At 34.7% G+C, this 26,866-nt stretch overlaps 1 protein-coding gene across 3 annotated transcripts in view; it reads left to right on the forward strand.

Annotated features, from left to right (window-relative positions):
* Positions 1-24,920, forward strand: part of PCGF5 (polycomb group ring finger 5) — a 67,566-nt gene extending 42,646 nt beyond the window's left edge. For 2 of the 3 annotated variants that reach the window (XM_065638952.1, XM_065638953.1), the window contains 7 exons: positions 4,145-4,200; positions 4,323-4,382; positions 8,167-8,315; positions 9,381-9,479; positions 11,040-11,129; positions 13,052-13,111; positions 15,382-24,920. In XM_065638952.1, coding sequence (XP_065495024.1) covers positions 4,145-4,200; positions 4,323-4,382; positions 8,167-8,315; positions 9,381-9,479; positions 11,040-11,129; positions 13,052-13,111; positions 15,382-15,429 — 562 coding nt within the window. In that variant the 3' untranslated portion in view covers positions 15,430-24,920. The remainder of the gene's footprint in view (positions 1-4,144; positions 4,201-4,322; positions 4,383-8,166; positions 8,316-9,380; positions 9,480-11,039; positions 11,130-13,051; positions 13,112-15,381) is intronic. The other variant, XM_065638954.1, reaches the window with a different exon arrangement.
* The last annotated feature ends 1,946 nt before the right edge of the window (positions 24,921-26,866 follow it).

A 26,866-nucleotide genomic window follows, 5' to 3' on the forward strand; every position in this document is an offset into this window, starting at 1 on the left:
TGTACAAATAAAAATAAATTTATAAATACCTCTATTGAACAAATAAATGAACCAAATAGCTTTTATTCTTTACATGAAATTAAATTATAGATTTTCTTTTTTTAAAATTATTTAGGGCGTTCCAAACTGCATGCAACTTTTTTTCTTCTTACTGTAGAAAATGAATCATGCAGATAACTGAATGCTTTCCAGGGCATAGATCTACCAATCTAAATTGAAATCTGCTGTCAGATTAAAGAAAAGACACTCGTGAAATAAATTTTGACACTGAAAATGCCCTTTCTTGAGAGTTTGTATTTTTTGTATCACAATAACACATCTTTGTTTAAGCAATTTTTTTTTCTGGAAATTCTGGATTCTCTTTTAGTAATGTTATGTCAAAACAAAGGTGATGGCCATCTGACAAGTACAGTACAGAGAGATCAAAAAATGTCATCGTAAGTGGAAGAACTTCATGCTTTCCTAAAAGGATGAAGCCAGTCCCTGCCCTCACTCCCAATACTTCCTCCCCCCACCAAACCTCCCCACTGTTATTAGTTTGTAATACTGATGTGAATTTAGGAAGAAATATTTTTACATCAATGTTAAAGGAAATATTTACATCTGCAATTTACTAGGGATGGTAGTATTTCCTAATGTCATTGTGTTCGCTGTGGTTTGCCATATTTTGCTTTGATTTTTATAATGCAGATGTGTGTGCAGAGCAATTCCCATGCTTCAGTTATTACTATATACCAAGAGGATAGAGAGTAAATTCTGCAACTGTAAAGGCAGTTGTTAGCTTAAGTCTTTGTTATCTGAATGTTTTTTGGAAGGGGGGGCTAAAAGGTTTTATACAGATGTTTCCCTTTAATATTTTTCTGATCTGTCAGTGTCTGAGGTGCTGTGTCAGCTAGAACAGAAGCTGCTATGCAGAGTGCATAAGGCTCCTAATAAACTAGAAAAAAAAGCATTTTAGAAATGTTTTTTATTCTGACAGGACTATTTCATAGGAGCTGAAAAATGCTTTTTTTGAAACATCTAGTAGATGTTTAGTAAAATAATAATATGCTTTAAGGAGGAATTGATAGAAGGGTGGGAAAAATTGAGACCATAAGCCAGAAATGTGAGAAGAGCTGTTTTCTTTGCAATTATTGGGTTTATTTGGGTTGGGTTTATTTGCCAACAAATTGCATATAACTACTAGTTTGCTGCTTGTATTTTATGAAACAGTTTTAAACATTTGCTAAACTAATAATCACAAGAGCATATGAGCAGTGTAATGGAATTCTCTTTTTTGGATGTTGCTGGCATAACTTAATACATCTTATACTCTGACTGTAGAGACCAGTTCAATCATTGTTCAAGAATGTTCAAGTCATTTTCTCAGAATGGTGTTGAACACTCTGGGTAGTATTTTTAACGGAGATCTTTGAGATAAACTTTATAAACTACTTTATAGACTCAATTCTTACTAACTTTGTAATTATGCAAGATTTTTAGATGTATCTTTTAGTTGGCAGCACTTAGGGTCTGTGAGAACTATAAGCCTAAGTCTGAAATTCAACATGGAGCTCTCAAAGGAAAATCCAGGAAGAGCATTAAATTCTAGAATTCCCTTTCCTGATTGAGCGGAATTCTGCATCAGCAATATTCAGTTGGGTCTGAGGTGGTTATGCCATGAAGGCAGGGTTCTTTTTTTGTTGATAGCATGCTTCTTTGGATGCAAGTTTTCCTGAGTGATAATCTTAGTTTGCTTTACACCAAATAATTAGTAACTATCAGAGAGCAGCTTTGATTTTATAAGTCATTCAATATTGTAGAAGAGGTCAAAAAACAAACTATACAAAGCTGACAAAAATGCTTGGTTCTTCTTTCTATACATGCTGATTTGGAGGTTGGAAGATGTATGAGTGGAAGGAGATGTGTCTCGAATACAAATGTTCTTTTTTCAGTGTTAACAGGGAAGTATATTAAATGACTGAGACCAACTTTGGAGTTATGTGATGTGAGCCACAGAAATAGTAATCTTTGTTAGAGTTCTCATAGATGTGGATAATAGGAACACTGTAACATGCATCAAAAATTGAGAATCTTTTTATAATTTCCTATAATTTTTCCCTGTAGTTTAAGTTTAGTTTCCCTGTACTTACAGATCGGATGTGTTGGTTTTTCTGCATTTTTGAGAGTATTAATTCGTATTTACACTTCATAAGGACAAAATAGCTCTTTTTGTTTAGTTTTTGAAAGAAAATGAAGTCATTGACTAGAGCACGAAGCCAGTTCTTACTGCTAGCATTGTCAATTTGCTAAGTACAGTTTTTCTTCCTATGTTAGCATTACCAGTCACTTTTGTTTTGGGCCATTGAAGACAAATTAGGAAGCAACAAGTGGGAATTTAAAAAAAAAGTAGAAAAAAGGGTATGTATTACACCTTCCTGAGGAATGATTAGTGGGATTTTGAATTAAGGTAGTGATGTTCTCTTTTGAAGTCCTCGTTTATTTTCTCTTAATGAGTAATTTATGAAGATTGGAGCTTGCTTACAATGTGAAATTAATTCCATTTGCAAGGCAGGTTCCCAAGTTCCCAGTGCTCTGCTGTGGGAACTTCATAAAAAGCACTACCGTCTAGTTGCATTAGATATTGAGAGGAGAGACTAGAAGAGATAGCATAGCATTTGGAAAAGTAGACCTATATTGTCATCTATCAGAAGATAAGTGCTCTGATATCCAATGATTTTGCTTTTCTTCTTATCGGTGAGAAAGAACTCGTGAGTGCTGCTTTGATTTAGAGAAGGTCTATTTTACCTGCTGAAGGTCTTGGTTGTTTTTTGTTGTTGTTTTGGTTTTTGATGGATAACAGGGAATTAGACTCAAAACAAGATTATTGGGTAATAAGTCTAATTGTAAACTTTTAATTACAAATACCATTTCTGTAAAGAATAGAACCTGGAATGCTCCTGTATTTATTATAATCAGATAATTGTTATCTATTAAAATTCATTCCTCAACATTAAAATCATTCAGCCTTCTGCCTCCTTTGTGACTGCTAGTGAGCAAAAGATGGATAACAGTCATATGTTTTATATCGGGCCTATAGTGTATTATCAATAACATGTACAAATACATGTATGTATGCTAACATAGAGAGATGCATCATTATTGAGATTAAAAATTAAGGCAATTTTTATATATACTTCATTTCTATGGCTGCATTACTGAATACTTTGTTTTGTCGTGGGTTTTTGTTGAGGCTGTGGACAGCGGGAGTTACTGTTCACAAGAGAAGACGTGGAGGGCAGAGGAGAGAAAAGAAAAGGAAACAGTGAGAGGCAGAGGAAACTAAAGGGTAAATGAGACAGCGGGAGGAACTGGAAAGTGAATGAGAAATTAAATGCATAGGAGAGTAGGTAAAATTCAGAGAAAGGGGGAAAAATACTTTAGCTTCAACAACAAAGATATATGCTCTGTGTCCTCTGGAAGGAACTGTAATAGCTATTTCTGGCACTAATACGAGGATATCGGAGGACATGCCTGTGCTGTGTACTGTTGTCTGGTAGACAAACTCATGGCAGATTTAAATAGTTTAAATGAATTAGGTTGGGTACTGAGAACTGTCTGGCCAGAGCAGCATGGGTGCTCTGTGGTCTTCTTTATCCTGCCAAGATTGGTTTGCCTGTGTTGTAATGAGTAGGGAATAGTCTGTTCAGCTTTTTATAACAGTCTTATTACCGAAGCACTTGAACACTTAATATGATAATGGAGTTTATAATTTTCATGCTTACTACTCATGACCTGGACCTTAAAATTGGATACTACTTTCCCAGTTTGTTCTTTTTAGTAACTCAGTTGTTTGCATGTAACAAATTAAAACAATGAAAATTTTAGAGTATATTTTTTTTCTGTTTTGCTTCATTTTTGTCTTTATACATTTAAAAAATTAATTCCTTGGTTATTTCTAAAATAAATCAATTTAAGGGTTGGCTGAGATAAAGTTTAATGCTGTTGTCTCTCAAGCTAAAATCAATTGGGTTTTACATGATCTTGTATTTGCCAAAAATAGGCAATTCACTTTATTATTCATAAGTTTTTGTTGTTTAAAGGCTAAAACTATTTAAAGTGCTAGTTTCTACCTAATGTGAAATATTTTTTTTCCCTTTGAAAGGCTTGATAACACCTTAGAGGAAATTATATTTAAGCTGGTTCCTGGACTTCGAGAACGTAAGTCTCTGATTTGGTTTTGGGTACCTTTTTGGTTTGATGGAGGGAACATGGCTATTTCTAATTATATACTGGTAATATTGATTTAAACATTCATGTTACTCTTCTTTGATATTAACTAGAGGAACTGCAGCGAGAGATTGAATTTTGGAAGAAAAACAAACCTCAAGAAAATGGACAAGGTGATGATTTTTTTCCCTCTCTTAATCTGAATGTTAAGTAGCACTACTTGTTAAGTCCTGTTTCTTCAAACACTTATGCATGCACATTGTTTTTACTTCATTCCAAGATACTACAGAAACTCATAACAAACCTGTGTAAATGTAGTCTGGGCCTTCATGTACTGCTGCTTATCCATTAACCAGTTGTTTTACAAACACTGGCTATTTAACCGTTGTTTTTATTTGCATTTCCCTAAGCTCTCACATTCAACACTCATGCAATTTTCTACTTGACTTCTTGATTTTCTTAATACAGTAAGATGCCATACGACTTGAGTTTCTTACAGATTATTTTCTGTTACTGAATTTAACCAGCTGTTAAGTAGGAGGATGTCAAGAATTAGTTATGACAAGTAGTAAAACTGTTTTCCACACATGCTCAACAATTGTTTTATATAGATTCCAAATTTTTTTTTTTTTTTTTGGTAGTTGACCCATGAACTTTGACAACTCACTATTGATGTGCTAAGTGAGGTGGCATCCAACTGGTTTTATGCCCCTTTAATTTGACATCAAGGTTTTGATACCATAGCTTATTCGATTTGGGCGATTTTAAGAATTTTTGAAAGGCTCTGCTAAGCTTAAGGAATAGGTATTTTTAGTAAAGGATCACTGTCAAGTAAATGTCTTGGAATACTCTTCTGCACTTATTTGATTATAATATCTTCTTTTCAACTTCATAACATTTCATTTTCTTTCTTACTAGTTTTATTGATTTGCATTACAAGGGTCAAGGTCCTTTTCTCTGTTGTGTAATTAAATTAAGAACTCCAGGACAGTTTATAAGAAATGACATTAATTTACTACAACATACAGTGTAGTATATACCTATTTAGTTTTAAAAATAATGAGATAATATTTTTATGAAATAGAGACATTTGTTGACTGTTTAGAAAATGATTTGCTGGTATATAAATAGATAGGAAAAAATAACATATAATTTTCAAATTTGTAGAATGTGACTTACTTTTAACCAATTTATTCTTCTGGTTCTTACCTTCCTTCCGTAATTTCATAGTAAACCTAATGGAGATCAGTTACTGAGTGACTGGATTGTTTTGTGAATCAGAGGAAGGCTCTAATTCTCAAAATGTATTTTTAAGTAGCTACAGATGTATCCAGCTCTGTTAGTGACTGTATCGTTTGGCTATGGAAATTTGGCTCTACAAACCATTTGAAAGTTGTGATAACTCATTGAGACAAATTATGAACATATAAATTATTTTCTGCCATAAACAAGTATTTAGAACCTTCGCTTAGCATAAATTATTTGGTGAGAATAATTTCAGTAAGAAGGGACTGTTTCAGTTGTCAGTACCATGCCAGTCTCGTTTAAAAGAGTCTGTCAGTTATGTGCTGTGCCACAGGTCATGGCACAGTTCTCAACCTTGGCATCTAAGATCTGTAAAAAAAAATCCCAGGACTTAAAATTTTCACATATCAGAAGAAAAACAAAACAAAAATAAAAATCACACAGCGCGTCTCAGGCCTTGGTGACTCCACTTAGGAGAGTGGTTGCTAGTGAGAATTCATGGATGATGGTTGGAAACATGCTGTGGTACAGAGAAAAAAAGCTTTACTGGTCCTCTCCAGTCTGAACTGGAGAAGGAAGAGGGCAAACAGCTTTACATTGACTGACTCTCTGGCGATCAGTTTGACGTTGAATAGCTGAGAAAAACATAGAAAGTAAATTCCAAGGTTTGCAAGGAAGATGAGAAAAAAAAAATGGGACACCGATCTACACCTAAAGGGTAGAGGAGGAGAGTTGGATGAGATGTTGGTTTGTTTTTCCCGACTTGATGCTTTTGACTTGGAGAACAGAGTCCATTTTGGTGAGATTAATTTTTTTTTTTTTTTTAAACTTCTATCATGTTGAACTTTAATAACATGCCTCAATGGACCATTGATTAATTTCTGGAGGCTGCTTGTAGAAACATCGATAATATCTACAAGGATTTTTTTAGTAAATAGTCTGGTGCTATTTACATGGAGGAGCATTTGAATTTCTGTCAGACTACCTTGAAAGATGCGACTTTTTTGTGTCTGTGCCTGCTTCTGGAATGATTTTATGATTGGAAATTTGTTCTTTTACATAGTTCTGAAGTTGGTTTGCCTTTCAAGACTTTTCAAACTGCACAGCTAAATTTTCCTCCGTTACTCACCAGTAATAACTGTTGAGAGTTGTGGATGTGTTTTCATTGCCAAAGAATCTGTCAATCATAGGCAGACACTTCTCAGGCAAATGCTTGTGACAGGTAGACTGCACCTGCTTGATTGAAAAAGTTTGCTTCCTGGACTTTCACAAAAAGAAAAAAAAATTGTAGTTTGATACTGTGAATTCTGTTCATAGCAAGATGATAGGAACGAGATGGATGTATGATACACATTCAGCTAAACTTGTCAATAGCTAGTGGGGACTTCTGGACAAATCTTAATTCTAAAATACTTTAAAATTGTAGGAAAGAAGAGCAATAAATGTAGTTTAAAACTCATCTTGAATACATAAATTGAATAGAGTGAGCTAATTACTGTGTCTAGAAACCTAGGTATAGCTTGATAATTGTTAAAGTTTTCATTCTATCTTCTCATCTTAACTCTTCTACATGACTTGGGAAGTTTGTGGTAAGCATGGGAAAACAGCAGAATTTGATCTGAAAGTTTCTCAGGAAATGCAAAAGTAGCCTATTCAAGTTACTTGTGATAATGTTTTATTCCAACAGAGAGCAACCTTTGTTTTAAATCAATATAAATAAGTTGGGCATACAGAAAAAAATCGTTACAATGAATGTATATAAATAGGGTTATTGTATACTGTCTTCCAAACCTATAAAAATTACTCCATTTTATGGTTCATTGTATGGTTTTTATTTGCATACATTGTGACCTTATGTAGATGTACTCGCTAGTTTTAGGATTCAAGTATTCAACTATGCTAAATCTTTGAAAACAGTAAGAGATTATTTTCTAAAGAGTTAGATTTTTAAACAAGGAATCAATAGAACATGTAACACCATCAGTGAAGAGAGATAACATGCTATATATGATTGTGTAGGATATATGTGCTCTGCCAAAAAATAGGGGGACCATTCCTCTTTTCTTATACTTTTTTATTTTTGAAGGGGAATACGGAAGTATATGACTTTACAGTTATAAAACCCTTCTGGAGAGAGACACGTGCAGTTTTTACAATGACATTATTTAGACCAGGTCAAAAGTGGATGAAAGTTAAGTTTTGTCTTCCCTTAGTTTATTTTGTGATAACACTTCAGGAACTTACCTCCAGTGGTTTATTGTGACAGACGGTTAATATGACTTCAGCACCCGTGTTACTTTGATATACAAGTGTTGGGATTAGTTATTCCACTGTTTATTTAAAAGCAATATTTTTTATAGTGAGCTACCACACCATAGAGTAGGTTTGCATGGTTGGTTGATCTCGAAGGGTTTTAATCACCGGACACAAACAGAAGTAGACAGCCATAACCATTAGTGGTCCATCAGCCTAGTTATTTTCTCTTGCATAGAAATCTGTTGTCTGCGTATATTACATTAAAATTTCAATAGTAAAACTTTGTTTTCAGAGATTTATAAATGGATTAATTTAAGAATGCACTGAATTAAAATTGTATAAGGTTAATTTGAAGGAAAAACATGCTCTTGAAAATGAAGTATCCCTTTAAATATGTTTGTTGCTGTGAATCTTCATTGTTTTACACTTAAGTAATATGATCTTAATATTTTACAGATGAAAGCCCAAAAGCTGATAAACCCAAAGAAGATGAGGAGTGTGATGAAAATGAAGAAGACAAAGACTATCATAGGAGTGACCCACAGATTGCTATCTGCCTCGACTGTTTACGCAACAACGGGCAGTCAGGAGATAATGTAGTCAAAGTGAGTAGTAAAGATAATCTGTGCAGTTGTTGGCAAAATAACATCTTACAGGAACCAAATAATTTTATAACAATTAACAAGAAACTTTAACATGGTGACCTGTCTCCACTTCTACACTTGTTTAGTCCTTTTGTTTGAAACATTTGAATGCATCTTGGAATTTTGTAAAAAAAAAAAATACAATTCCATACAGAAATCCATCTGTGACAGTGGATTTTTTTTCTTTTATTGGATTATAGTTTTGTAGTCTACAGCCTTGATGGTATATAACTGCATTACACAACAGGTTACAGCATACCACAGAGGTACCTTAAAAGCTGTGTGTAGGTGAGCTGCCTCGTACCTCGAGGATTGCTATCTTACCATGCCAGTGTGAAGCTGCTTTTCAGATATGCTGAATGACCGGGATTCAGATCTTCTAAGCTCTAAACCTTATCTGACACCGATGCCCTTGCGCAGGTGCCCAGCTTTCCTTGCGCAGCTTTCCTGTAGAATCAAAACCATTAGGTTCTGGATCACGGAATCTCTGCTAATACAGGGTGTTTCAAAAAGATGGACCCAATTAGAAATCACTATATCTTTGAAACGGGGTCCATCTTTTCGAAACACCCAGTAGAACATGTCTCAGGTTCGTAGCTTCTCTGTGTTTTACCTAGGTTATTTGAGGATGTTTTTACTTCCTTTTTCATTCAAGGTCTGAAGAAATTCTAAGAAATTTAACATCTGTTTGACCCTAATGTTACGAACACAGACACTTAGATTATTTAAGTTTTTCTAGGGGTTTTGGTGGTTTTGGTGTTTTGGTTTCTTTTTTTTTCCTCCCTTCTGTATCTTTTGGAGATTTCTTTAGAACCAGAAATGGGTTATGTTAACTTGTTTATTATGTAAATTTTGCAAAAAAAGTGAGCAAAAAGGAGCCTATTGTGCCATTATGAATTAGAAGAAAGTGCAGTAAAATTGGTTATTGGTTGAAAAAAATATGATTTGCAGCTGTTCTTGCACTAAGCATTGCTTACATGCTCCAAAATTTCTAACATGGTTTTTGTTTTGCTACTGTTGCTTTAGGGTTTAATGAAGAAATTTATCCGCTGTTCTACTCGAGTGACTGTGGGAACGATCAAAAAGTTTCTCAGCTTAAAATTAAAACTTCCAAGTTCTTATGAGGTACATTTGAAAGAACAATGCTTATATTTTTGTTTTCTTGCAAGGTATTAGGTTTTTATGAAATGTAATCATATTTGAACTTGAGGAATGTTTTTTTAGCCCAAGCACTAAGTAGTGTTCAATATTCCAAGTTATATTGTCTACCCTTTAATGAGAAGTGATCGTTTTATCACAGTGACTAAAGTTGCTGATCAAAGACTCATACACTTCTAGCAACTTCAGTTTGTTACTCACCTGTGAAGGAACAGGTACATTAGGCTTTGATACTTTTATGTAAAAAATAAATGCTTCCTCTTTCCATGTGGCTCATAAAAAACTCGTTTAATACAGTTTTGGGCTAGTAGCTACTGGAAAAAAGGAGAGATACACCAAAATACTCTGCAGTTTCATTTTCTTTAGATGTAAGAATCTATCCAGTAATTATGAAGCGAGGAGCAATACCATTTGAATCTTTCAAAATGTAGATACTTATTTGTACTTTCTGTGGAATTAGGTGGAATTTGATGGAGAGAGGGTCTTTGCTCCATGAGCGATTTGATCTTGGCTAAGGCTATTCCCTAGGGGGACTTCCTAACATGAGAGAAGTTGTGATGCAGGATGGAGTTGGGAAGTGTGAGACTTCTGCCTCCCCTTCTTCCCAGGGATACAGGAGTTTTGACCTCAGCACAGACCATTTCTTCAGCCCGTTCCCTTAAGGAGTCAATGACTCCATGAACTGCTTTCAGCACAAACGGCAGCATCCCAGCTTTTGTCAGAGGAGGGGCTGAGTTAGGTTAGGACACAGGTTATTGCAGAGCTGTACACAGGAGTTTGTCACAGCATCATGACATGCTGATCAGCCACTCCATTGTCATTTAGTTTTGTTAGTTATGTCAATCTCTCTCTAGTGCCTTGATGGCTTGTGTTACGTAGTATCTGCTTACTATTTTCCCTCTAAAAACCAGAAAAGCATTATAGCTATAATAATGAAAGAATTTTTCAGTGGAGAGTAGAAGATGGTACAATACAGTTTAAACCAGTCATTTTTCACAGCAAGATCATTACTTTTTTTTTTTTTTTATTTTGCCTTCAGTTAATGAAGACTCATGTTCGTATACTCAGAAATGCATTTTCCTTGTACTTTATATTTATTTTTAAAGTAATTTTTAAATTACTTTATAGTTTATTTTAAAAAAAAACTACAGTACTTCTGTATCTTTGGGTTTGAAAGAGTGCTGACAGAGCAAGAATGCCTTCAAAACACAGCACAAGGCTTTCTCTTCAAACAGATAAGGTGTACTATTGATAAATATAGGGAGTGATTGTCTACTAAAGATTTCCTACGTAGTTTAGCAGGCTTTCTTCTGTCCACACCTTGATTGAAAACACAAAAGTGAAAAAATGAAGTGGAATACTACTATTAAAAATAGCAGTATGGTTTCTTGTCCATATGTTGTATTTATTCAGGTTCGACATGCATGTCTGATGGAATTGCTGATAATGATAGTAGTTGATAGAGTACATTTAGACATTAAGATTTTTCATCCCTTTGTCTTACCGTTTGTTCTGTTATATTTTAAGCTGGATGTACTATGCAATGGAGAAATCATGGGGAAGGATCATACTATGGAATTCATCTATATGACAAGATGGAGACTAAGAGGCGAAAACGTAAATGCTGTTACATTATTAATAAACGATGTTTTGGTGTATTTATTGCAGAGAGTATACATGCTTTCAGAGGTTTGTCCAAAATATATTCTGTGACCCTTCAAAAAACCCTTATTTAAAAATGCTTTTTGCATGGTTTTTGGATTTCTTATGTTAAACTCTATGAGTGAAATCCTGCAGCACATATATTGTGTAGATTCTGAATCTTAAAAAGAGCAGGTATACAAAGTTTACATGCAAGTTCTGCTCTGAGCTTTAAGTCAAGCGTCTGAAAAGTCGAGTACATGTTCTTTTTCTGCAAAATTGCTTTTAGTGACATTCTGAGTTACAGTAGTTGGGGAATCTGCATCCAGCAGTTCTTTATTAAGAATCTGTTTTATTCAGTCAGTAAACTGAAAGTGACACTGAATAATTACTGTAGGAATGTAATTGTTTTATTATTGTTTCTGTTAATACTACACCCATGGTTTTTAGATGTGCTGTATAACACTAACATACAGATAACACAGCTAAACAGATTTTCCTAGCTGCATGAGCATGTTTTAGAATTGCAATATTTAATTTATTAAAAGACATTTCTTTTGGATCTGATATTCAGTATGATTTAGGAGCCCTTTTATTGCCTTGCATATATATATATATTTGTTTTGTTATAAGTCATATCTCCATTTCTTCTTTCTTTTATACATTCATTTGTGTGTGGCTGTTGGTGGTTGTTCACTCTTTATTGCTTTGTAGTATATGTAGATTTGTGGTCTTTGTCTACCAGTGGAGGCTATATTGGAGTGCAGCTAAGGTTAAGCACTTAATGTATGTTAATGCACTGATCTGTAGAAAATTCCAAACTTTCTGTTCTCTTTTTTTTAAAAGCTTCATACTTCTTGGAATAAAAAGCACCGGGGCACGAACAGAGAGACAGAGGATTAAGCACACTGTGGAGTTAATAATTTAGAAGTTTCTTAAAGTTTTACCTTATTCTGCAGGAGAGGGGAAAGGGTAGATTTTTGTAGGAATTGGAGAGTGTATATATATATATATGCAAGTATTCATCAAATTTGAAAGTAATATTGCAGTGAAATTTGATGATTGCTGAAACCCCAATATTGCACCAATAAGGGAGCTTAAGTAATATTTTTTCCAATACTGCCTTGCAACCAGTGGGTGTTTGGCTTGTCATCCTATCTTTTTGTTAGCATTGGCTGTACTATTAGGAAATGTTGAGGCAACAACTTTAGCGATAATGGAATTCTTTCATGACGTTTAATCCTGCAGGCCTTGCCTACAAATGGACTTTTGGCAGTTGCATTGGTCTGGAAGCAACAGTAACTATCATCTTGACAAAAAGGACATTATTTGTGCTGGTTAAAATTTTTCAAAAATCTCAGAACTACCGTTTTTAACATTAAGTAAACATAAGAGTTGACAACTCTTGATTAAATTTGTAAGTTGTGTTTACATGCACGTAGTATAGTCAGGTGTGTGCTCATCTTTTCCTTTATATAGTCAGACATGACAACTAAAACCTGTAAAAATTACATTGTGCTGGTAAGAAATCTGGTAACATCTAGGCTTCTGTGATTTTGTTTTCCCTGACTGTTTTGGGTCTTGTTATAACACTGAGGTTGTGATGGTAATTAATTAACAATCTCTCCTTTTGGATGAAGATCAAGTAAATCTATTACCTCCATCTTTGGTGCTATTCACCATGAGCTATTACTGCCATGCCCGTGGACCTTGCAAGAGGTAGAGTAGTAAAGGAAAAATATCCATGTATTCATTAGAGGAGTCTTTCCTGTTTTAAATAAGTTAATTAATTTTAAGCTTTACATTTGAAAATGTAAAACAAACAAACAAAAAAAGGTGAATGTGTATGTCCAGCTGTGGATGCCTCTTATCTGATCAGAAAATCATCTCCTTCGCAGTTTCGGTGTCAGAACTGCTCATCTTCGCAAGTCTGCTCACAGGATGGCACTTTTTATCAGGTAAGAGGCACTCACGACTGTACATACTACAGTCATTAAGGTCCTGTTAGCACTTCAATTGTAATCCAAGTTGTTGTGTTTTTATAATTCCTCACTACAAAGAGCCAAAACTCCATGAGCAAGGCCCAAGCATTTTCATTCATTCAAAGAAGGCTTTATTGAATGAATAAATAGAATCCATTCAAAAGGTTTACGGGTTTCTTTTACTTTACATTAGGCTATTTATCTTTTTGATAGAGAGGTCTAATTCTGTAGGCTGATTCCTGCATCAACCTGGAAGGATTATCTACCTCTTCCTATCTCATCCCTCTAACTAGTAGCATTGGGCAGACACTGACAAGGGATCAAAACTGAAGAGTGTGAATGAAACATTGGTTTCATCTCTTGATGGCAATTCTTCTATTCTTTTTAATGGAATAAAGAAATGTTATTTTTTTTCTAATACTATACTCCTTTCATGTATTTTAAAACTAGGGATGCAATAATGCCTCATCTCTAGAATATAACAAACCAAAACATCCAGAACCTGCAAACTGCAGCTGATTTCTAAATTCCATTGATCAAACTGGTTCATACCTATATGAAACAATATTTCAGTTTCCTCACTGGGAATTTTGATTTGAACTACTTTCTAAAAGATACTTTGGAAGTTTGAAATAATATTTTTACTTGAGGAAGAAGTTAATGGATGGGAGTGACCTACTGAAGTCATGCCCACTTAGAATTGTTCCAGCATAGTGCATTTTATTTATACAGTTGGTTTGTAATTCTCTTTGCAAAAATGCTGAGCCTCTCTGGTTTACATGGCAATTTCAGTGAGGTGACTGCTCTGTCTCTGCCTATGTGCACTTCCAATTAGAGTACTTTTAGAGACAATTTATATAACCAAAGTGAAAAACGTGAAATAGCATTTAAATAATATGGTAGTCATGCAAAAAAATCAGAGGCCAAATAATTTATGATACTGCAAATATGTGTTGGTTAATTGCACACGCAGACTACACATGGTGCTCGCTGTCTTCTCTCCTAAATGTTCCTGCTACTGTTGAATACGTCTGGGTTTATATTTTGATTTCACTGCACTGCTTTTTGTAAATCCCCAGCAAGTATGACAACATTTAGTTCTAGTGATCATTTCACTACCATGGTAAGGAAAATGTATTAACCTATATAGGTCTCTGCAGTGGTATCTTTGTTGTTTGGTCACTGAAGTTCATCTGCATTGCATTTGAAGGATGCGGTAAAATATTTCTGGTTTTAAGAATAGCTTCTGTAGTAATTCTTTATAATTCCAAATTTGCAATAAAACCAGACTTCAACTAGCTGTGTTCATCTCCCCTGTGGTGGAAAGGTAGTTAGGCCCATACAGTTGTGAGACAATAAGATTTTCCTGATTTTTATGCTATAAAAAACATCCAGTATCCTAATGAAGTTAAGAGGAAAACATCAGACTTGACAGAATGAATAAATAAGACATTCAGTAAAACAGAACTTCCAGCAACAAGTGCCCAGGTATTCCATGGCACTTTCTGAAAACCCACCCACTCTTGCCACCTGTTCCTCAACAATTTTGTCCAATTCAGGGATCAAAACAGTTGATTTGCCATTTTTTTTTCCAGTAAGAACTAATAAAAATGTATCACTAGATCTGAAGTTGAGGAGTTTGGATTTGGGGGAAAAGTTAGCCCTCATCTCTCTGAAAATCGGCTGACAGCAATTTCACCTGTTTCTTTTTCTTTTTCTTTTTTTTTCTTTTTCTCTTCTTTTTAATACCAGAGTAGCCTGGCTCCCATTAACTAGTTCTGACTACTAGTATAGCTATGGAGCCTCCGTACGTAGAAAAGTAAAACAAAGTACATAATCCATAAATGGACTTTCTTTTAGAAAGTATAAAATTTCAAGATTGTTTTTCCTCAAACACAGCAACACAGAAATAAGAGGAACTGTTTGAGTGCACAAAGTATATATGTCATAAAGCATATAAATAATGAAATACATAAAAGCAGATACAGGGATTTTATATTAATGATGAATAACTACAACTAACCGACTTGGAGATTAAATATAGATTTGGAGTACAGGTATGGATTTAACTCTTGAAGTGGATTCATGTATATAAAACTGATTGGCATGTACGTATGTCTTAGGGATAAGCTCTGGTTATTCTTAAGGCAATCTGTAATTGCATTTTCCTTGTAATTTTTATGAATGACATCTTCATGTTTTCTTGTCTGTTTTTGTTGTTGTTTTTCTCTTGTTTTTGTTTTTAGTCTTACCCTATGGTACTTCAGTATCGACCTAGAATTGACTTCGGTTAGACCAAAGGGCCAGATCCCACTGAGATGAATCCTGCACTATTTGTTTACCCATCGACAGATTGCACAATGAATGGATGTGCCTGGATTAGGGGGACACAACCAGATTTTCAGCATGCAAATAAGGACCTTGTCTTTCTTAAAACTGTCAGTTGCATCTCTGTTGTTTCTATTAGAGCAAGCCAAGTGCCATTCTGCTACTGAAATGTGCATAAGATATTTGTGTATCTTACAAGTGTGCTGCAAGTCATAGCCAAAATCATGAAGTGTACAGTCAAAATTCAAAAACTATGGAATATTTTTGCTTGCGTGTTAGAAAAATTTTCTGGTCCTAATATTGATTACACTAGCAAAATGGCAGAGTGCTCATTACATGTGGTGTTGCAGTTTCACACACTATTTTACTGAATATTGTTGTTTAAATCATAGGGTACTGTACAAATAACTAAGGATTATACCTTGAAAATATTTTGTATAGAAAATATATTTAGAAAAGTGGTCATTGGGCCACTACCTTTTCCTGATAAGCTTCTCATGGGTCCAGGTATAGCTCACTCATGAGTGTGCAACAGTCCTTTTGCAGTGAATGAAGATTACTCACCCTTAACAAGAGATGTAGAATATGGTCATTCAAAGCAGCAATTTTAAATCTTCTAAATAGATTCTGCTAATATTGCTTACAAGCATCGCAGCCTTTGTGATTGCACTTTTCTATGGTTTCCCTGAAGATTGGAATTTGGGGTACTAGCTATTGTTGGAAAACAGCTTCTGGTCAGATTACATTTCTTCTAATAAAGTCTTCATAATAATGAAGTTTAAAATAATGTAAATGGAACAAATAAATTTCACTGTAAGTTTACAACCGAGGCAAAATTTTACATAATTATTGCCTTTCAATTAAAAAATGCCCAAAAAGCATTTCCTTTTAAGATTGGTTGGAGGTGAAAATATGCTAAGACAAAAATAATGTATGGCTTTAATTAGATTATATCTCTCTTGTGACTATCTGGAGTTTAGAATCCATTATAGAAATTTTCATTAGTTAAAGTCACATAATAAAATAATTTCCGTAAAATTATAGGTAACGCAATACTGAAGATTAGCAGTCTGACCAAAATAATTGTTCAGGTCCTTTTTCCTAAGACCTGGTAGTGCCGGATAAAGAGTGATTGTTGCCTTAGGTATTGCAGGTGTAATGGTTCTAGTATAGAATGTTTATTGAGGTTTCTGGTAATGTTGCAGGGAGCATAGTAATGCATATGTTTTCTGTAGTCTTCCTTTGTCTTTGCTCTGCTTAAAAGTCAGTTGAGTTTTTCATTTCAGTTTTTGTGGGGATAGTTATAGTTCAGTACCTTTATGTAATTTCTACTTAATACATGCCTAGTATTGTAGATAACTATTTACTTTCTTATGCCTTCTGCATACAGCAAAAAGGAACCAAATCAACTTTTCAGAAGCTACCTATAGAGTGAATTAAACATACTTAGATAAGACAAAGTGAAAATTCTATCTTGGGATCAAGTACAAAAGATAGATGCAAGGCTCCTTTGTAAATTTTTGTTCATGTACATTAGTATGTTTCTGTAGGAGAAATAAGCATGTTGTGGATTAAATCTGGCCCCTTTAATGTTAGTAGGAGTTCTAACATTGATGACTTGAGGAATCTAATATAGTTGGGTTGAATTCTACAATTGCACTCCAGAGCCCATATGACGTACAGAAATAAAGGTGCTGTCAGTAGCAGTCTGTTTAGGAAACCTGCCATTGCAGGTCAAGGTTGCACATATTGTGCAGATGCCAGTGAACCTGGGGAAGCAAAGCGTTCAGGAACCTGCCACTCCTTTCTTTAGGCACAGTGTGCTGACTGGTACAGGCACTAGTTTGCCCATGCGGTAGATGGGAAGGGGTGCACGTGCTGGCTGCAGGAAGCGCTTGTCCTTTTGCCCACCCAGGCTGTGACGTGCTACTTGACAGAAACAAGAAGACACTCCAATTAAGGAGGGCTCTTCTCTGCAGAGACTCTAGTGAAAAATAGTTTCTTTGTGTATATATTAATACAAGTCCTCCTCATGGAGCAGCTTGGAAGAGCAGAGCATGCATTCTAATTGCCAATCATTGTTCTCTTTAGTATATGCAGTTGTTTTGTATGGTAGAAATAGGATATGAATTGTAAATATTTACATGCACATACAAATGACACCTTACAGTTTTTATATATTTCACATGTTTTTATACCAGAATTTTCACTGTAGATTCACTTGAGATAAAATGCCTGTTTCAGTTTATCACAAAACTAACGGTAGTACTCTTAAGCATAATTTCTTCTTGGTTCAGGGGACAATTTTTTTCTCAACAATTGCACTTGCCATTTTGACAAGTTTGCACTTTTTTAAAAAAGAGAATACATTATTTTTAATCCATTTTCAGTTACTTTACACAGAAGTTTGCATCCACCTGACAGGACCCCTGAAACAGAAGTACTTTGTATTTGCTTCTGAATGACAACTAATAGAAGATTTGACTGTTTAATGACTTCCTGTATTCACAATTCAGAGAACCATGAATTCTCTTGATCAGAGTTGGACATTGGTTTAATTCATGGTATTTTCTTGATGCAACTTGAAGCTAGATTACAGAAGGCAAATCTTCATTTTAAGCATGGGAGATACTGACAGATATGATTTAATGTTCCCAGACAAGAATCATGGCATTAAATGCATATGATCTACCACCTACACTTCATGCATTTCTGATTTGATGGCACGGTGCCCGAGTGCTGTTATAGACTAATAGTTCTTGTAGCAGAGAAGTGCCAGTGAAGTACATATCTTAACTGGGCAGCTTGTATAACACAGGCATTGCCTTTTTTACAGGAAATTTATCTTCTGTATGATATGTATGTGCCATGTGTCTACAGATATGCATATTTAATTCATTTGTGCCAATTAAGAATATCTGAACAGCATAGGAATATCAGAACGCGTGTACAGATTCCTGTGTGCCAAAGATGGGGTAAAGTGTAATGAGTACCTAAGCATTCCACTAAAACTGCACCATATGCCATCCTAGAGCAGGTTACTGTATACAGTCTTTCTGAGCATTTCCATGACAAAGTGTCACCACTGCATGGTTCTAAAGAATGGGCATATAAAATAAGGGTTGCTGCCACTGTGTTTCTATGGCTTTCCCATATTGGCAGTACCTCGCTGCAGAGGAATAAGACCTAAAAAATTCCACAATACTACCTAATCTTGCTGTTTCTTATTTAGCACATTTGGTGCTTTTTTTTTTCCCTGAAAGTGAAAAACTTGTATCTGCTTTTAACTCTGGTGTAACTCATTAATGAAAACCATAAGCAACTTTTTGCTGAGCGTAGCTGTATGCTGCATTTTTCTAGTAACAAACTGTTAAGCGAGAACTTACAAGCGAGATCCTGTAGTATCTCTAAACAATATGGAATTAGATGGTTAATCACGAAGTGTATCTTCCATCATGCATTACTATACTGCTTGTAGCTAAGGGCCTAGTCACATAAACATATTTTTTTATTTGGATGAAATACCAAATTAGATTATTACAATAATCTAAGTGACTCATCACTATAGTAGGTACTGTTCACATGAAAGCTTCTGGAATTTGGGTATATTGTGCATACTCAGCCAGCTTGCAGTTATTATGCAAAAAAAAAAAATTCTAAAAAGTATTATTTTGACTTTACTTAAAATGTTATATAAAGCAAAGTGCCTGATTATTAATACAGAATACCTTTTAAGCCCATTATTAGCATTTGGCAGGGTAATATTTGCTTCTGTATTTTATCTATGGTCCTAGTATTTTCAGCAGGGATATTTCATAAACATGCTGTATTGAGAAGCTTTCTTTCATAGGAAACAAGCAGAAAAAGAAACGTGTTGTTAGATAATTTCAAATTGAAAAGACCTATCTCAGTAGCAACTGTATGAAAATAATTTTATGTTGAAATTATTTCATTTTCTGCATGAGGAACCCTTGAATTCTGAAGCTTGGTCTTTTTTAGGCTCCAACAATTTGACTTGAATTTTCTCTTCTGCAGTTATTGAAAACGGTTCCAGTTTATCTGTAAGAGAAAAGAGATTGATCACATTCCCTTTAGATACAAGTTAGGCTCTTGTTCTCCACTGCAGACAAAGTGATGGTCCAGAGTTCCATCTTATCTCCCCCATGTATAATTGTTAGACATGACTTTGTGAGAGAAGTAAACAATTTTTCCTTTTCTGCTGTTTTCTAAAATAACAAAAATAGGCCAGGGTTTAGTCCTTTAATTGAACCAATCATTGAGTTGTATTATTCCATTTGTAGTTTTTTTTACATTTTCATGTCACTGAAGATGCCAAGAGGCATTCACCTCCCAGAAAAAATATTCTTGGAAGGACTTGCAACAAAATGAATACCATCCACCTCAGCCAGGTAGAACATGTGGTAGAAATACTAGAGAACAGATAGTTGTTCAAAGCCAGGCTTAAGTCTCAAACAGATTGAACTCTTGTTTATGGAGGGGTACATAAAATACTGGTCAATTGCATGGACTGATCCAACTCATTTTTAATCCTGGAAAAGACCAAAGGCAGTAAAGACTTAAATGCCTATCCACAGCAAATATATATACACAGAAATGCTTAAATCAAGAGCTTGGTCCAGTTTCTTCACTTAACCTAGGAAGGTTGAAGGCATCTATTTGATTTCATCTAAAATGCATGTGTCTTGTAGGATATTCCCCTCTTGTTTTACTTCATGTTGTTATTATTTATCTCAGTTAAAATGTTTGTTCAAGCATGCTCTATCCTGTATTTCTGGGTTCTTACATATCCTTTGCACGTTCTCATACCCCACCACCCTATTTCATGTCTAACACGTAGAAACATTGAGGAGTTACAAAGGAGAAATTGCACATGAGGGATCAGCTCATAGGTTTAGTTTATCAAGCAGTTCTCTTGGATTTCAGCGAAGTTTTCAGAGTTCTGCATTTTGAATCCTTTATAACCAATTCGAACAAGGTAATACTTGCACAAGGTGTTCAGCTGAAGACACTTGTTTGTGGAAGGATTGAAGCCTACTGGGGCATGTTCCAGGATGAATTCCAAGACATAGGGGCATTGATTCACCCTAAAAGAAATGTGAAAATCTTCCAACTGCTCATTTACCACTAGTTTTATCACATATGGGTAGTCTGGTCTTCAGACCTCAGCTGACACATCCTTCTACAGTAATGTTCTCCAAAAGATGATATTATAATGGTAATACATACTTCTTCATATGCAGATCTACCTGTTTATGTCTTTTTTTTTTTTTTTAAACTACTGTCTACACTGTCTGTAGGTTGGATTAAAACATCAGATTCCAGAATAGGAAGTTGATTAATTGATGAATTCCTGACAGATTCTTCCATCAAGAGTATGTGCCATAAATCATCTTTTGAATTCAGGTAGCTTGCTACTACAGTTGAGTAAGGACATTGTTTCTTTCTCTAGTAAGTGATTTAGATGAGTACAGTTCTGGAGTGTGGCAGTGCAAGGGAGGAGCTCTGCAGACAGGTGGGAAGACCCAGTTCTGTGGGCTCAGGATGGAGGAGACATTCAGGAATTTGAGATGTTTAGAAGTGGAAGTTTTTGTAATCACATTAATTCTAACCAAAGAGAGGCTTAGTTAGACTTCGCATCTTTATCTGAACCATTAGGCGTACTTTTCTTTGAAGTAACTTTTACATATATTTTTAGCAAATCCTTCTAACTAGGTTTAAAAATGTGTCAGTTGACAGGATGATGTGAACAGAAATAGTTACTGTGCATTTTCCTTTTTCCTCATGATAATGAGTGGAAAGCAAAGTGAAAGTTGAGAGTAGGTTGCTATACAATATACAAAATTGCAGCAAGAGTAAAGCACTTCTGCTGCTAGTTAACACACTGAGGTTCGTATTACAAATGAAGTTATAATAAAGATATTTATTATCAAAGTGCGAGGCACATATGGTATGATGGTATTCTACTCCTAAAATTCTGTTTTGTGTTATATTGAGTATAGCAGACATTGTTGCTGTTGTCTCCTGATTTTGATGCGGTAAAAAGAAAAATGTTTCCTTTTTACTGAAAAATGTCACATACTAATTGCTTTAAAATCACTCTTTGTTGTCAGATATTTAGTTTGTTCACTAAAAAAAAAATATTACAAAAAAATAAACTATTGTTCTGGATAATCTGGTTGCCTAATAGTTTTAAGGGACCTATTTAATACCAAAGGTAAAGCCACCCAGAGACTGACTTGGACTAAGGCATCGACACTTTTCTGGAGTATGGTAGTCAAGCGTTACACCTGGGATCGGTCAAGCAGAACTTAACTGGTGGTAGCTGTCTGGGTCACCAAAGCAAACGATTAGGCACACCTAGCAGTTTACAAAGCAAAACAGAAAAGGAAAAAAACCAACAGGAGTAGCATAAAGGTTGAGTTAACAGACCTAGAGTAGCTGTTCGAGTCACAGCTCATGTTCACGAAGAAAAGCACAAAGGCTTGTATTGCTGATGGGTCTGCTATACCTGGCCTGTGAACTCAGAAAAACTTCAGTGTGCTGTCAGTCCTGTAAACCTTCCAAAGCACAAAATAGTTACCAAGTGACTTTTGGGGTTTCTAGTCGTAGCTCAGTGATATTTTGGAGGGTGGAGAGGGCAGAATTGGAGGATAATGAGAAGATATTAAGTATGTTTTTCAAATTTTTATAGATATTTTTTTAGTAAATGGTATTGCTGTCCTTGGTGTGAGACTATTGATTAGCAAGAAGTTGAATATTTTACTTGTGCAGTATAAAATAGAAAGAATAAAGAAATCCCAGTATCTTGATTTCCTTTTCCAGGATAGTAATTAACTAAACTGGAAAGTAATAGGACAATTTAATTATTTAGCTGACTGAAATATTTCATTCTAAAACCTTACTGATCGTATTTTTTTCTCAAATACAAGCTTCTTAGAATAAACGTGAAGCAATGCATCATTTTTTCCCTTATTGCAGACTTAACTATTGAAAGGAAAATATTTTGTGGGTTTTTTAAATTCATGCAAAGCCTGAATTGTTGGGTGTTCCAGGCTACTGAATAGGTGACGTAGAATTACTCTCAATGGACATTTTTTTTGGGATGGGGGCCTAAGTGTCCTTATATAAGCTGTGATCCAAGTTATGATAAGAAAGGAGCCTATGGTGAGCAGTAATAATGTTCTAATGCTTCCTTGCATTTGATCAGTAGTTACCAGTTCTTAATATAACAGCCCTCACAGTACTTAGGAGCTCATAGAACATATTGTGATGTTATGTTGCTAATTTGTTTTAAAATGTAAAATGTGTTAAGCTTTTTGTCAAAAGTGATAACATCATATTACAAATAAACCTTTTTGTGGTTGTAAAATTTAGCTTATAAATCATTCAAATTGAAGTGAAAAACAAAAACAGGTCATTGTTAATGACAGTCTATCCTACTATTAAGAATATATGTATTTTTGTAAAGGAAAAGCACTTGTAGATATTTAATCAGTCCAATATCTATCTATGTTAATGTTTTGGAAAAAAAAATAAAAAACAAAATGCTGCTTAGAGAATCACTTACATATTTTTATTTTTTGTGCTCAAATGCATTTTCTGTTGATTTATGGAATGTGTTTTCTGTGTGAAGCTGTATAGTTAGTGCGACTGGGCTAAATGCATTTCTTAAGTTACTCGGTTGTATCTGTATGATAATACATTTTCTATCTGATCAGAAAGCTGATTGAAAAACATTAGACTGGTGGTGCTGTTTTTCATCTTTGATATTAGCTTCATCCAGCCTTATAACATTTCTCCTTCATAATAATTATAAAAAAATACTAAGAATCTTTTGCAGTGTTTGTGTTTTAAGTGATGTTTTGGGGTATATTTGGTTATTCAGTTGTATCTTAGTATACCTATAAAAATTTTTGCAAAATGATGACAAAGTTTTACATACAGTATTTAAAAAACAGTTTCCCAGATGAAAAAGTATGCCAGATTAGTCAAGTTTAATATTTACTTTCCTCCAAAGGAAACTACTGGTGGGTACATGCATGGAACATGCGTCACTCAAGTTTCTGACCATTTGTACAAATAGTACTTTTAAATTCAGAATAACCTGTTTCTTGTAATATTTTTTGGCTATTTGAAACCTCACTCAACTGCATTTTGATTCGACATAGTGAATTAAGACAGTTTCAGAAAAAAAAACCCAAAACAGTAAAGCAAAGAATCTTATTAAACAGAGTGGCAAAAGCATTTATTTGTAGTTATTATTGTACATTCCAAAATCTACATACTTATTTCAGTGGCATTCTACAGGGATTTACTCTGTGGGCCTGATGCTGAGTTAAGCTCTTCAGCTTGACTTCAATGGAGCTACTTTGTTTAAATACCTTTGTCGCTGAGACTTGACCCAGAGTTCCCACTTCCTCACTGAATTTCCTTTCATGGGTGATAAATATTGTTTAAATTTAATCTTATTATATTAACCTTCCCATAAGTAAATAAGTTTTGCAACATTGAGTGTGTACGCTAACAGTAGAATTCAGTGTTATAAACTCAGTTGAGGAAATACTTACATAATTGTAAAATTGAGAGAGAATTTCACTCAGACTATGAACATGTGTAATGCCACTATCTCATTAATGTGCACACTTCACAAAGATTTGTTAGTGATCAGGTTTTGATGTAGCTTATTATTTGAATATTGTCCATTTTTATGATTTTTGTGAAGAGCTAATTTCTATATTAATTCATTGGGGGTTAACATGTCAGGGTCTACAAAGCAGCATTTTGAAAACTTAAATCCATTTGTGCTATGAGTGCAACACCAGCATTGCAGTCTTATATCTTTTAAAGAACCAAATATGTTGTGTTTTGAAGTATTTAGAAAAGCACTGTAAATTTCACCCAGTTCTACCAAAGGAATGTTTGTTTGTTTGTTTAATCTGTGCTAAAATCCTTAGAAGCTGAGTGCGGCCCTGGAAAAACAGAGACAGCTCTTGAGTTAGCGCTAGTGAGCAATTTTACAATTAGGGGAGGGAAGTGCTGGTACTAGGGGTTTTTTGGCAAAACTCCATGGTCCTGCCTCGTGGTATAGAGTGGGGTGTGCCTCTTTGAAGCTCCATCAACATTTGTAAGCAGAATCTTGTGTATAAAATACCTGACATGTAATAATCTTTCTAATTATGTAACTACCTGTACGGCTCAGTGCCAGTGGTGTTAAATTGAGTGCTTCATGCTAATGTCAAATGATGTCCACAGCACCTTTATAACAGCTGATAACAAATGACTATTTGGTCTGACCCGTATGCTGCAAGATGCCTCTAGCCCAGTTGGATTAATTTTATGAAAAATCTAGATGAGCAAGAAGTATAACTAATCTGCTTACTAGCACTGAATTGCTCCTTTCTCAAAGCAATAAATATATTCATGTTGTAACATCTGTTGTGCAGCCTACAATATGAGTTGTTTTGTTGCATTGTTTCTATATAATTTATTTTGTGCAATAAAAAAAAAATCTATGGTTTTATCTGATTTCTCTCTAGTTTGTAATAATATTTGAATTAAAACATTTACTAGCTTTATATCTTAATCATGCAAGCATACTATCAACTCACAAAAATGCACAGTAGAGATGGAATGCAGTAATATTTTGCCTTATAGAAAAATCATAAGGTACTCACATGGCCTATTTTTTTTCTCGTTAATGTTGTGGAGAGGGTTATCATTAATTTTCATGGGTGCAAAGCCTGCCTAACACTAACGTTGACTGGATTCGGCACCCCAGTTGTAAAATATAAGCAGGTGGATTACACAGTGTGACTGTGTATTTGAGGCTTTTTTTAAAAAGTACGTTTCTTTGCTTAACAATGCCGTAGAGCTTTTGCCACATTTTTTTTTAAAACCTAATTTCACTGCTTTTTGTCATGTCAGATTATTTTTTTCCTTTTTGTTCTCTCCCTTTTTGATGTTTTTCGGAGTTAATATGGTTTCAGTAGTATTTATTTTACTGTCCACTTCTGATTACCCTTTATTATGTTGTTGGGGTTTTTTAACTCTAGGGTAATGCAAAATGTGTATGCAAATTGGAAGCTAGAAGATAACATTATAAATGAGCCCTTTGTGTGAACTAGCAGTCTTCATACTATATACTGGGTCATTGCAAACAAAACAACGGTGAGGTGTTATTCAAGAAAACTCATACCTTTTATCTGAGATGCTGCTGTGAAACTTGCAATACCACCACATGAGATCTGAGATGTAGTTCAGATTTGGAAATGACAGAAAGGATTGCCGATTAAACTAAAACGACCCAAGACAAATAGCATTTTACATCCTCTTGTAAAATTCTAGATTTTAGCAGAAGAAGATAACGATTGCTTGTGAACACAAAATGTGAAGGTATATATAGTATATTGCAATATGTACATATGATTAAATGAAATGTGTTTTCCGTGGGATTTGTTAGTAACGTTGCAGTTTCCTGGTAGGCAAGGAGCAGTCAGGTGGCACCACTGGCTGCTCTGTAACCTGCGCAGCAGAAGCAGTTGCAGTCTCGCTGGCATTCTTTGAACCCTTCTCATGTTGCATATTTGACCTCCAGATTTGTAAAAGGTCATAGACTAATACTTTCCTTTCTTCTAAAAATGTTCTTGAGACTGAGAGACATTTGTTGGGATAAAAAAAAAAAAAGCCACTACATTCTTTACAAAACAGAAATTGAATCGTATTTAAGTGTAAAATTCTGCTCCTAATTAGGGAGCAATGGTTCCTTAAGCAAGATGCCCATTAAAAATGTTGGCGATTAAGTTACTAAGTTATTTTAAAGAATTACTTTGTTTCAGGTAGCTAAACAGAGAATCATTGTGGGGCAAAACACATGCACAGGACTAGTAACAAATGCCTGATCAGTCATACACCTGAATTACGTTTTATAGAAGGAGGAAGGTAGGTGGTATATAAACAGCTATTTACATCAGGGGCACAGGATATGAATTTCCCTGCTAGAACTGTGATTCAAATTGTTTTCTCTCCTGATCATTTTTTTCCTCTTTTATTCTAGAGGAGAATACGCTATGCAACATCATTCTAGGCAAGAGTAATGTTTTTCAAAATAAAAGTGATTTAGTAATCTAGTTTTCATTAAAGAAACAGAAATGTGCTGGCAGTATGTAATATGAGCACCTCGTTCCAGTGGCAGACTTCCAACATCTTCATTTGGATAGAAGACTGTTGCATTCATAATTCATAAAAGCATTGGCATCTATCCCACTAAACTAACACAGGAAGAGAAAACATTCTTATATTCAAAAACACTCTGTCTGCCTTTTCTAAACTATTTATAGGTAAAGTTCTGTCCTTTCCTGCAGTACACAAATAACTACAGTGCAT

Source organism: Caloenas nicobarica, chromosome 7, assembly GCF_036013445.1.
Source record: "Caloenas nicobarica isolate bCalNic1 chromosome 7, bCalNic1.hap1, whole genome shotgun sequence".
Taxonomy (NCBI): domain Eukaryota; kingdom Metazoa; phylum Chordata; class Aves; order Columbiformes; family Columbidae; genus Caloenas; species Caloenas nicobarica.